The 13,392-nt window shown below is 43.8% G+C and overlaps 1 protein-coding gene across 10 annotated transcripts in view; it reads left to right on the top strand.

Annotated features, from left to right (window-relative positions):
- The window catches only part of LOC137370030 (ATP-binding cassette sub-family C member 9-like), a 363,176-nt gene that overhangs the window by 260,827 nt on the left and 88,957 nt on the right, over positions 1 to 13,392 (top strand). For all 10 annotated transcript variants that reach the window (XM_068032031.1, XM_068032023.1, XM_068032028.1 and 7 more), the window contains 2 exons: positions 2,031 to 2,294; positions 4,430 to 4,491. In XM_068032031.1, coding sequence (XP_067888132.1) covers positions 2,031 to 2,294; positions 4,430 to 4,491 — 326 coding nt within the window. The remainder of the gene's footprint in view (positions 1 to 2,030; positions 2,295 to 4,429; positions 4,492 to 13,392) is intronic.

The following is a 13,392-nucleotide window of genomic DNA, read 5'->3' on the forward strand; positions in this document are numbered from 1 at the left end:
CTGTGATGCTGGGAACGTCAAGAGGAGGCCAAGATGGATCATCAACTCGGCACTTCTGGCTGAAGATTGTTGCAAATGCTTCAGCTTATCTTTTGCACTGATGTGCTGGCTCCCCCATCATTGAGGATGAGGATATTTGTGGAGCCACCTCCTCCAGGTAGTTGTTTAATTGACCACCATTATTCACCACTGGATGTGGCAGGACTGCAGAGCTTAGATCTGATCCGTTGGTTATGGGATCGCTTAGCTCTATCGCATGCATACTGTTTACGCAGTTTTGCACGTAAGTAGTCCTGGGTTGTAGCTTCACCAGGTTGACACCTCATTTTGAGGTATGTGTGGTGCTGCTCCTGGCATGCCCTCCTGCACTCTTCAGTGAACCAGGGTTGGTCCCCCGGCTTGATGGTAATGGTAGAGTTGGGGATATGTTGCCCCATGAGGTTACAGATTGTGGTTGAGTACAATTCTGCTGCTGCTGATGGCCCACATGGATGCCCAGTTCTGCAGTGCTAGATCTGTCCGAAATCTATCCCATTTAGCACGGTGGTAGTGCCGCACAACTTGATGGAAGGTATCCTCAATGTGAAGGCGGGACTTCTGCGGCAGGCAGATTTGTGAGGATGAGGTCAAGTATATTTTTTCCTCTTGTTGGTTCCCTCACCACCTGCCCAGTCTCGCAGCTATGTCCTTTAGAACTCTGCCAGTTCGGTCAGTCGTGGCACTCTTGGTGATGGACATTGAAGTCCCCCACCCAGAGTACATTCTGCACCCTAGCCACCCTCAGTGCTTCCTCCAAATGCTGTTCAAAATGAAGGAGTACTGATTCATCAGCTGAGGGAGGGCGGTACGTGGTAATTAGCAGGAGGTTCCCTTACCCATGTTTGACCTGATGCCATGAGACTTCATGGGGTCCGGAGTCGATGTTGAGCGCTCCCAGGGCAACTCCTTTCTGACTGTATACCATTGTGGCGCCACCTCTGCTGGGGATTGTGATGGCCGTGTCTGGGACATTGTCTGTAAGGTATGATTCCATCAGTATGACTGTGTCATGCTGTTGCTTGACTAGTCTGTGGGACAGCTCTCCCAACTTTGGCACAAGCCCCCAGATGTTAGTAAGGAGGACTTTGCAGGGTCGACAAGGCTGGGTTTGCTTTTGTCATTTGTGGTAACTAGGTCGATGCCGGGTGACCAGACCAGGTAAGGACAGCAGATTTCCTTCCCTAAAGGACATTAGTGAACCAGATAGGTTTTTACAACAATCGACTGGTTTCATAGCCATCATTAGACTAGATTTTAATTCCAGATTTATTAATTGAATTCAAATTCCACCTTCTGCTATGGTGGGATTCGAACCCATGACCCCAGAGCAATACCCTGGGTCACTAGTCTAGTGACAATACCACTACGCCACCGCCTCCCTTTTTGGATTTGGATTTTCAACATGTCAACTATCAATTAATCAATGAATTCCCCTAAAACTCCTTCATCAGTCATTCTCCCACATCAAGCCACTCCTCCCTCCCCTCACACTGAGCACTCTACTTGCTCCAGACCCACTTAACAAAGACACCATATTCCATCCATTTCCTAACCTTTTTACAGATACTCTTTCTTTTTGAACTCTCCCAGTTTATACTGATCATCTTCGCTCTTACCACCTCCAATTCAGCCTTGCCCTGTAATCTGTTTTATGTTGATATTTATTCCCCAGTTCAAGCTGAAATTCTTTCCCTGCCTCTCCCCCCTCCCCCACATTTCTTGCTGGCATTCTTCCCTCCTTCTCCATAAACACTGGCAGTCTAACTCCCACCTCTGCACTCTGGCCGGAGAGAAATTGGTCAGTTTTCTCTCCTGTGGTATAGATTCAAAAATATGCCGAACATGATGAATGAACTTTTGGCTGAGTTATGAAAAGACTGCCAGCAAGCAAGGAATAATAATACAGCAAGACTCAGCACTGGCAGGAGAGAAGATAATAAAGAAAAAGCAAAGTTGTTCGCTAATTTCTATCCAATTTTTGTTAATTTCAGGTTGGAAGTGGAAAAACATCACTGATATCTGCCATATTAGGAGAAATGACAACACTCTGTGGTCACGTGGTATGGGCTTCAGCCAATCAGCCGCTAGCGTATTCTGCACAGACAGCATGGCTGCAGAATGCTTCTTTACAAGATAACATTGTGTTTGAAGAAAGCTTTAATGAAGAGCGTTTTCAGACAGTGATCGAGGCCTGTGCTCTTCAGCCTGATATTGATGTTTTACCAGCTGGGCGGCTCACAGAAATTGGTGAGAAAGTAAGTGCACTGATGCAATAATTTCTCGGGCTTAACAATCACATTTTATAGTTAACCTCCTCTCAAATTTTGTTGGCATAGTGTTAGATCTTAAAAATTGGTCTAAGACTAGACTTTTTACATAAATTTGATTCTATTTGAAAAATATTAGAAGTTCTTCATTTTGAGTAAAATGTTTTAATGCCATTTAAACCAGATAAAGTTTTGTCTTCCTTTGTGAATTCAGGATTACTGGTTGTACACACACTGAAGAAGAACGTGTAGCTTGATGTGTACTACTAGCCAATAATTCTTCATTGTATTAAGATGATATTGTAAACTTGTAGAACTTCACTCTTGTGCTTTATCAATTGCAACTCTACCTTCTCCACATTACAAGCTTATAATTTTTCCCCTGCAATGATTGAGATGGGATCTCAAGGTAGGCTTCTGCAGTAAATTATGTGATTTTAAACTGGCATTTCATCATGTAATTTTAACTAGCATTTCATCATGTAATTTTAACTGCATTGGTGTTTGGTTTGGTTTCAATTCAGGTTGCAGAGGAATTGCATATTGTATGGCCTTTCGTTTGAAATTTCACAGAAGCTTTTGAGATGATGAAGAAATCAAATTGATGATGGAAAGACAATTCTTTATTAATTAATTTTCACTTTTATCCATCCTGTCTCCAAGGTGCTGACTTCCAACTGATGAATGGCTCTTTGGCCACCGGTCATCCTCTAGTCCCAAGTGAGCCTAGACAATTGGTGTTGGCTGGCCATTTGACCACTGAGGGAGAGAGGAGGGAAGGGTCAAAGACAGACCTTTTCCTCACCCAAAATTCTTATAGACACTTCAGCAGGATTTGCTCAATAACAAACAGGAGCAGAATTGCTAACTAATTTTCCCCACTCTAACTTGGAGGCACTGAGGCAAATTCTAGTACCTCCTAACACAGGGTTGCTCAACAAATGGCCCGCGGGCCAGGATCCAGCCCGTGGTTGTATTTCAGAGATGAGAAATTTCCCATTGTCGTCGTCTTCCAGATCGGTTTGTTTAAAAAAAAGTCAGAACCTGCCAGAAAACCCCAAATCTGTCCAAGGTTCAGAAACCACTGTTCTAGCTCCCAGAACTTGTCAGCTGTGGAACTGACAGACGTGGGTTTTTTTAAAACTGACCAATCAGAAAGCTGCTATGCTGTACACTCCAATTCCCTGCAACTGTCAGCGAGAAAGAGGGACAGAGGAAGAGAGAGAGGATCAAAGAAAGAGAGAGCGGGGGGGGGGGACAGAGAACAAGTGAGAGGGGAACAGAAAGAGGGGGGGATAGAGAGAGATAGTGTGGGGGGACAGAGAGAGAGAGAGAAAGAGTGGGGACAGCGGTGGGGGGGAACAACATAGAGAGGCAGGGAACACGGAGTGTCACGATCACTCCTGACAGATAGACATCTCTCCAGAATTCTCCACATCGCTACAAGTGTGCAGGCAAATATTGACTACTATTGCAAGCAAAGAAATGCTAGGTAGCTCTCTAAATCAGTGTCCAACATAGTGATGAGAAAGTAAGCCAATAAATTAATCTTCTCATTTAAAGCTTCTTCACAAAAATGCACATTTGTTTTTGCTTTGTTTAATAGTAAGATAAATTTTTAATGCCTATATCTTTCCAAAATTGTAACGCCGGACTCCTATGTAAGACAAAAATTGTAATGTGGCCCCCAGCGCAAAAGGGTTGGACAATCCTGTCCCAACAGCTAGCCCAGTGAGATCAGCTGGAGATCAAATTCGGGTCCATCGTGAGCTATGTAGCTAAACTATTGACTGAATAAGTTTCCCGAGTGATCAAGGAATCCCCAATTAGATTTAACATTTATTCCTTCACCCACAATATACAGTTCTTTTCTGTGATGGTTAGTAGGTGACCTGGTTCTTCCACACTTTGAAGCTAATGTGGAGCAATGCAAATCAGCCAGCAACTTGTGGTAGTTTGCAACTCATGGGTATCGCTTCCTTGCTACAAATTGATGGCTGATTAGCACGTTAATAATGGTTTCATTCAGAAATTGTTATATTTGCTGCAAAATCTAGCCCCATATGTTTTAGTCTGCCTTGTATTTTTTTACTAAAAGCATTAGTTTTTATTTTTTTCCCCAGGGTATTAATCTGAGTGGTGGCCAGAAACAGCGTGTTAGTGTCGCACGGGCTCTCTACTCAAGGTATCAATATATTTTTGCAGTTTGTTGATTGTGATGATAGACATTAATTGACAACTTAGCTGATATTTGATATAAGGAACGATTTCCCAGTTTTGCTCTTGCAGTGAGGAGCAGAACCTGTTCAGAAATTGTAGGCCCACAGTCCCTGATTTTCCATCCACTCATTTAAGTAAAAAAAGGACCTGTGATTTCCAGATCAGAGCTCCCTGTGAGTACTGCTCCTGATTAGGGAATCAGCTTGATAATCTAATTGAATTCCAATTACTGCAGCAATACAAAAGTTAATGTCTAAAAAGCTTATCCTATGATTATTATGAAAAATCATTCACATATATTGCTGAAAACAGAGACATTTTGTCAAAGCTTTTTGTCTTGGAATTTGCAAGAATACCAATGTGAGGGAAGCAACATATTTATACTATATGAGAAGAGAGTGCTGATTGGTTGGCAAGTGGAGTCTGATTGGTAGAGACATTGCAATGGAGAATGCACCAGTTTCTGGGGACTGATGGTTAACTGCCAAGCTTTGTTTGAAATTTAAACCAGGCAACTTGACTCTGATTGGTCAAGGCATTGCCCTAAGGAATGAACCACCGAATGGCTGTCACTTATTTTATTTAGCTGAAACAGGTGCAATGTGTGTACATTGTTACAACAAGGTGAGAAAGGTGTCTAGGGATCTTTTACTGTCTTCACCTGGTCTTATTGTAACAGGGTTTAATTTTAAACACACTGTGTTTTGAGCTCCCCCTTGGTGAATCCTTGTTCACCACTTTCCAATTATAAGGCAAAGAAATGAGCATAAACAGGCTTTCTTAGGTTTAAAGAAGAAAAGTGACATTTATTAAACCTTAACTTTAAACTCTAATAAGGTTAACAATATGGATATACAACGTGACCGTGCACACGCAATACACACAGGCAAATAGGGACAGAAAAGAGCAGAAGAAAAATAAAATGGAGAGGTTTAAGTCAATATCTAAATAGTTTCTTCTTTACTGTGCTTCGAGCTCACTGTAGTCCTTTTGTAAGTGGTCTTGCTTTTCGTTGGGGCCCAGTATTCTTCTTAAACCTTGTTCACTATGTCTTCAATGGTTTCCGAAGTGGGTGAGAGCGAGATGAGAGCAAACAGAGGAGAGGTCTTTTCAGTCCAGGAGCCAACAGCTTTCTCATTTCAAATTCTGTGGCAATTTCAAAAAAACCAACAGCCAGCTAGTCATGTGTCTAAACTGGTCTGACCACTTCTTTTGTGTATTAGGGAAGCAAGGACTGGGTCCCTTGTTCCACCACTGCCTGTTACTATGCAAATGTCTTTCCAGTCAGGGGCTTGCAATTTTAAGTTTTAATTTTCATGTGGTGAAATAATGTGTGCCTCACTCTTGGCAGGTGGGGGCCTGCATGACACCTCCACACCCAGGGGAATGAAATGCGATTTGAAAAACAAACGGCGCACTTCATTACAGGGTTTGAGAGAAATTTAAGATACAGAAAGAAAAACTATGCATTTCTCTCATTCATTTCCATTCATTCCTCATTCTTAAAGCTAATGAAAATGGTCATTTTTGGGTGGCAGGGCTGCTTTAATTTTCCCCTTTTTTCCCCTCAGGAGAGTTAGTAGTGGGCAGGTCTATCCTGAACTTCTGAGTCATACAGAGACTTTTGAATTCAGGGGATGGGTAGTTCCCTTTTCCTCTGACTGTCGGGGAGGATTCTTTGTTACTCTCCCCTTTGTTCTCTGGGACACTCCTACCTGTAGGTATTTGTGCAAACTCGGCTGCCCTTCCCTGTGGCACTTCGACTAAGTGAGACATCACCCTCACGGTTTCTGTGCCCCCGAGAGATCTCTCTTTGTCTCTGCACATTCCTGTAAATGCTGTTAGCAACTCTGACTGGGTGCTTTTGGAGTCTGCATTTGCATAGTGGGGTCTAACTTTTCACATTTTCCGGGGTTGGTTGACCGGACAGTAGGGGTTTTCATCTGGGATTCTTCCTGGACTTCCTTTAACCTGCCCTCTTGGTCACTTTTTTCCTTTCTCTTTCTAAACGTTTGTCAGCCATGTGCCTGCCTGTCCCTATTCTTCTCGGTGGGGCTCCCTTACATTTCACCAGCCGTCGAGTGGAGGGTCCTCCTAACACCTGTACAGGACTTAGGAGTGCAGGTTTCATTGTAGGTAGGCATTTCCCCCGCAACCTGGCACATGTGGCAACTCCTGCAGTACCCCACCACATCTTTGTGGAGTTTTGGCCAGTCGAACTGCTGTCTTATGCGGGCTTTGGTCTTTCATATACCGGCATGTAAAGCCACTGTAGTCTCGTGGGCCCTTCTTATTATTTCTGCCGGGTACCTCTGTGGCACCACTAACTGGTGAACTACTGTCCACTCCTTGCCCTCAGGTCTGTGAGGAGAACTCCATTTCCTCATCAGTACCTCATTCTTTACATAGTAGCAATCAGGGACTCCCTCTGCTTCACTTTCAGACTGGGCAGCCTGTGCTAACTGTCACAATACTGGGTCGGCTCGCTGAGCCTCAGCTAGGGAAAATTAATTTAATTCATTCCCTGGTTCCCCTATCTTTCCAAAGAAAGTCCCGAACAGGCAGACCCCATGGTCATTTGCTTGCAGTGCCAATGCAGTCTCCTCCGGAGGAGCTGGTTTGATCATGACCTGACCTACTACACATTCAGGGACACTGCAGGGGACCGTCTCCTACCACTGCCCTGTTTCTCTGACCTCCTGCAGTCTTTCTTTCACTACTGGGGGAGACTGCCACCTTCACCCCCGCCAGATCATTACCTAGGAGCAGGTCAACCCTGTCCACAGGCAAACTAGTGACAATCCCTACGGTCACCGGTCCTGAAACTAGGTCACACTCCAGGTGCACCCGGTGTACAGGTACAGGTGTACACTGCCCTCCAATACCATTCACCACCATTCTGGTGTTCACTGCACTCTCTGGGGGAAAGGTCAGGCCTTTTCCCAGTTAAAGGGATCTAGTGGCCCATGTGTCCCTGAGAATTACTATGGTCTTGCTTGCCCCACTCGAGGGATATGGGGTTACTTTCCCTTCAGACACAGAACCTTGATAACCTTCAGGAATCTTAATAACTTTTCCTGCACTGGGTTGCACTCTTACTGCAGCTAAAACCACAGCTTGTTCTGCACTTTCCATTAGGGTCCAGTCTTCACTGAGCGGGTGTGCCCTGATTAACCCTACCGGTTTCCCCTTTAGTTCCTAGCAATCAGCTTTTAAATGCCCTGCCTTATTACAATGGAAGCACACAGGTCTCCGGATCTCACACTTGCTCACATCACCTTCCTTTTTGGCTGGAGAAGGGCCCCCTGTGTCTCCTGCTTTCCTTTTTCTCTCAGGACTGCCTGGGCTCCTATCACCTTCCCATCCTTTGTCCTTTTCGGATTTGTACGGATGTTTAGGAATGGTTCTGCTCTGGGAAATCGACTTATAAATTAAAGCAAACTCATCAACCAGAACGGCCACTTGCCGGGCTCTCTGGACCCACTGCTCCTCTACATGGGTCTTTATTGAGAATGGGAGAGAGTTTTTAAATTCCTCTAACAGGATTACTTCTCTCAGAGTCTCATAGCTGAGCTGTATTTTTAAGCCCTCAGCCACTGTCAAAAGCCAGCTACTTACTTCTTTCAAACTCCAGACAAGTTTGATTAGCTTGCTTTTTGAGGGTTCTAAACTTTTGCCATTAGGCTTCGGGTACTAATTCATATGCGCCCAGGATAGCATTTTTGGTCAGTTCATAATTTGATAAACTCTCATCTGGCAACAGGGAATAAACCTCATGGGTTTTTCCGGTTAGCTTGCTTTGCATAAAAAGAGACCAGGTCTCAGCTGGCCATTTTAGCTGCCTTGCCAGTTTCTCAAAAGGCACGAAAAATTCTTCCACATCTTCCTCATTGAATTTTGGAATTAGTTGAGCAAGTTTTAGCAATCTCATACCCAGCCCTGAATTCGGCTCCTCCATATTGGCCATGCTTTCACTGGGGTTGCTCTGTCGCCCCTAGTTAACTTGAGCTGCTTCAACTCTCTCTCTATTCAGATTCTTTCTAGAATATTCTTTCTCTCTCTCCCTCTCCTCTATGGTTCCTTCTCCGGTCTTTCTTTCTCTCTGTCCTCTCTCTCTCGTTCCCTGTCCTGTCTTTCATTTTCTTCACATTCCTTCTGGAAGGCTCTCTCTTTCTTTCTCCCTCTCCTGTCTCTCTCTTTCCCTGTCTTCTAATTCAAGTTTTCTTTGTTCCAATTGTATCTTTGCTAGCAGTACCCTCTCTGGGTCTGCTTCCAACAATGCTTCTGCTTCTTCAAGGGAAAAATGGTTGGCCACTAGCCTTAGGAGTTCAGATTTCCTAGCCTTGCCACATACAGTGACCCACACTGCTCAGCCATTTTCTCAGCTCCTCCATAGACAGTGCTTTTAACTTATCCCAAGTTGCTTCACCCTGGCTTGGAGAGCTACTCGCTTCAGTTGCAGAAATGTTAGTATTCAACCACACACAACCGCAAGACAATCTGTATTAATCTTACACTTTTTTGATTGAGAACAATTTGGTTTCCCACTTCCAATTTCCAATTTCACTCATTTGTCTGTGGGTAAAATCTTGTTACGACCAGGTGGGAAAGGTTTCTAGGGGTGTTTTACTGGCTTCACCTGGTCTTATTGTAACAGGATTTAATTTTAAACACACTATGTTTTGAGCTGCCCCTTTGGTGATTCCTTGTTCACCACTTTCCAATTATAAGGCAAAGAAATGAGCATAAATAGGCTTTCTTAGGTTTAGAGAAGAAAAGTAAAAATTTTTAAACCTTTAATTTAAACTCTAATAAGGTTAACGCCTACAGATATACAACATGCACACGCGATACACGCATGCAAATAGGGACATAAAAGAGCAGAAGAAAAATAAAATGGAGAGATTTAAGTCAATATCTGAATAGTTTCTTCTTTACTGTGCTTTGAGCTCACTGTAGTCCTTTTGTAAGTAGTCTTGCTTTTCGTTGGGGCCCAATATTATTCTTCAACCTTGTTAACTGTAAGAGACTTTTCTCTCTTCTGGTTCATGTATCTTCAATGGTTTCTGAAGCTGGTGAGAGCAGACAGGAGAGAGGTCTTTTCAGTCCAGGAGTCAACAGCTTTCTCATTTCAAATCCTGTGGCAAGTTCAAAAAAACCAACAGCCAGTTAGTCATGTGACTAAAATAGTCTGACCACTTCTTCTGTGTATTGGGGAAGCAAGGACTGGGTCCCTTGTTCCAACACTGTCTGTTACTATGCAAATGTCTTTCTAGTCAGCGGCTTGCAATTTCAAGTTTTAATGTTCATGTGGCGAAATAATGTGTGCCTCAGTCTTGGCAAGCGGGGGCCTGCATGACAATATGTTCTTGCTGTCTGCTAAGAACAAGGCCCTGTGTATTAATACATGTAGCTTCCAGTACGCGCAAAGGCGCCACACTGCAGGACCGACTGACTATTTTAAATTGGTTGTCAGCGTAATTTTTGCACACTGAGGATTATATAGCAAATGTTGTCCAATCGCGGAATCACATCTAATGATGGACACTCTTTTGAGTTTTGCAAGCACAGGCTGGTTGGGTATGATCTGTACCTTACCCGTTGCGAAAAGTGGAACGGACTTGTTGTTTGATACGATCCGCCAGTCTTTGCGAAGTATGGCCTATATACCTAGCATCACATGGCATTGAAATTCATATATCACATTACTCGATTGTGTGATAGGCAGAACGTCTTTTTGGCTTGACGGCAGCATCCTGTTAGTCGCGAATGCCACACGCATTTACGCGTACTGGAAGCTATGTATATTAATACACAGAGCCTTTGCAGACAGAAAGAAAATGTACACACAGAATAAGTGACAGACATTTGCTGCTTCATTCCTCAGGGCAATGCCTTGACCAATCAGAGTCAAGCTGCCTGATTTAAATTTCAAACAAAGCTTGGCAGTTAACTGTCAGTCACCATAAACTGGTGCATTCTCCACGGCAATGCCTCGACCAATCAGAGTCCACTTGCCAACCAATCAGCACTGTCTTCTCATATTGTATAAATATGTTGTTTCCCTTACATTTGGTATTCTTGCAAATTGTTCTAAAGAGTGCAAAATGAAAACTTTGACAAACTATCTCTGTTTTCAGCAGTGCTCAAGTTCTGTACTACCAAATGACTATTCACATATATCTAATATTACCCCCTGAAAGTTAATAGCTGTTGAAGATTCTAACAATGAAAGCTATTTATTTAGTTATGTTGAATTCGACTAAATTACTCAAATACTTTTTTCTTCTTTGTGCCACTTACCATGTGAACCATCTGTATTGATATAATGGGTCGCAGAAAGCGCAGATGTTTTTGCTTTTGTGAAAAAATATTGTTAAGTTTGAGAGAAAGTTCCAAAAAATTACTAAAATATTATTTTCCTAAAACTTGCTAGCCAACATCTAAAAAAAAAATCCCAAATATATTAGAAAATTGTTTATTTTCTTGTGCAATTAAGAAATTGTTTTGTGCATAACTTGCTTTGACTTTGGTAAATCTATGGAACAAGCTCCTTTGAGAGATGGTGAAAGTAGAAACTGTTGATTCATTCAAGTACAAATTAGATCATTTCTTTCAGATAATATTTTGGGATACAGTATATGAATAATTTGTGGAATGACCTATGGTAACTGTAGCATGCTTGGGAGGAACAGTTGTCTTTGGACCTAGGGTTCCCAGAGATTTCTAACACTGGGGGTTTCCTCGCCTCACGTTTGGTTCTGTTGCAGACTAATTAATAAAGGTTGATTGCTATTATTGTTGTATCATGTGACTACCAGGATGGTCAAAGGCGAACTTGCCTCATCTAGCAATTCCTTTGGCCATTAAAAGTAATAATCATACTTGCATTTTTTGTACCTTTGCGACCTGGAGGAAGCAGTGAGAGTGGCAAGGGTGCAGAATGTACTTTGGGTGGGGGACTTCAATGTCCATCTCCAAGAGTGGCTCAGTAGCACCATTACTGACCGAGCTGGTCGTCCTAAAGAACATAGCTGCTAGACTGGGTCTGCGGCAGGTGGTAAGGGAACCAACAAGAGGGAACAATATACTTGACGTCGTCCTCACCAATCTGCCTGCTGCAGATGCATCTGTCCGTGACAGTATTGGTAGGAGTGACCACTGCACAGTTCTTGTGGAGACAAAGTCCCACCTTCACATTAAGGCAACTCTCCATCGTGTTGTGTGGTACTACCACTGTGCTAAATGAGATAATTTAGAACAAATCTAGCAATGCAAAACTGGGCATGAATGAGGCACTGTGGTCCATCAGCAGCAGCAGAATTGTATTCAACCACAATCTGTAACCTCATGGCCCGGCATAACCCCCACTCTACCATTCCCGTCAAGCCAGGGGATCAACCCTGGTTCACTAAAGAGTGCAGGAGGGCATGCCAGGAGCAGCACCTGGCATACCTCAAAATGAGGTGTCAACCTGCTGAGGTTACCACCCAGGACTACTGGCATGCCAAACAGCGTAAACAGCATGCAATAGACAGAGCTAAGCGATCCCACAAGCAACGGATCAGATCCAAGATCTGTAATCCTGTCACATCCAGTCGTGAATCGTGGTGGACAATTAAACAACTGACGGTAGGAGGTGGCTCCACAAATATCCCCATCCTCAATGATAGGAGAGACCAGCACATCATTGTAAAAGATAAGGCTGAAGCATTTGCAACAATCTTCAGCCAGAAGTATCGAGTGAATGATCCATCTCCACTTCCTCCTGAAGTCCCCAGCATCACGGATGCTCTTCTTCAACCAATTCGATTACTCCGCATGATATCAAGAAACGACTGAAGGCACAAGATACTGCAAAGGTAATGGGCATTGACAACATTCCGTCAATAGTACTGAAGACACGTGCTTCAGAACTTGCCGCGATCCTAGCCAAGCTGTTTCAGTACAGCTACAACACTGGCATCTACCCGGCACTGTGGGAAAATTGCCAGGGTATGTCCTGTACACAAAAAGCAGGACAAATTCAACCTGGCCAATTACCGCCCCATCGGTCTATTTTCAATCATCGGTAATATGATGGAAGGTGTTGTCGACAGTGCTATCAAGCAGCACGAGCTTAGCAATAACTTGCTCAGTACTCTCAGTTTGGGTTCCGCTGGGGCCACTCAGCTCCTGAGCTCATTACGGCCTGGGTCAAACATGGACAAAGGAGCTGAACTCAAGTTGTGAGGTGAGAGTGACTGCTCTAGACATCAAGGCAGTATTTGACCAAGTATGGCATTAGGAGCCCTAGCAAAAATGGAGTCAGTGGGAATCAGGGAAAAACTCTCCGCTGGTTGGAGTTGTACCTAGCGCAAAGGAAGATGGTTGTGGTTGTTGGAGGTTAATCATCTCCGCTCCAGGACATCACTGCAGGAGTTCCTCGGGGTATTGTCCTAGGCCCAACAATCTTCAGCTGCTTTATCAATGACCTCCCCTCTATCATAAGGTCAGAAGTGAGGATGTTCGCTGATGATTGCGTAAGGTTCAACACCATTCGCGACTCCTCAGATACTGAAGCAGTCCGTGTAGACGTGCAGCAAGACCTGGATGATATCCAGTCTTGCGCTGATAAGTGGAAAGTAACATTCGCACCACACAAGTGCCAGGCAATGACCATCTCCAACAAGAGAGAATCTAACCATTTCCCCTTGACATTCAATGGCATTACCATCACTGAATCCCGCACTATCAACATCCTGGCGGTTACCATTGAGCAGAAACTGAACTGGAGATGCCCTATAAATACCATGGTTACAAGGGCAGGTCAGAGGCTAGGAATCCTGTGGCAAATAATTCACCACCTGGCTCCCCAAAGCCTGTC

This window comes from Heterodontus francisci, chromosome 5 (assembly GCF_036365525.1).
Source record: "Heterodontus francisci isolate sHetFra1 chromosome 5, sHetFra1.hap1, whole genome shotgun sequence".
Classification (NCBI taxonomy): Eukaryota; Metazoa; Chordata; class Chondrichthyes; order Heterodontiformes; family Heterodontidae; genus Heterodontus; species Heterodontus francisci.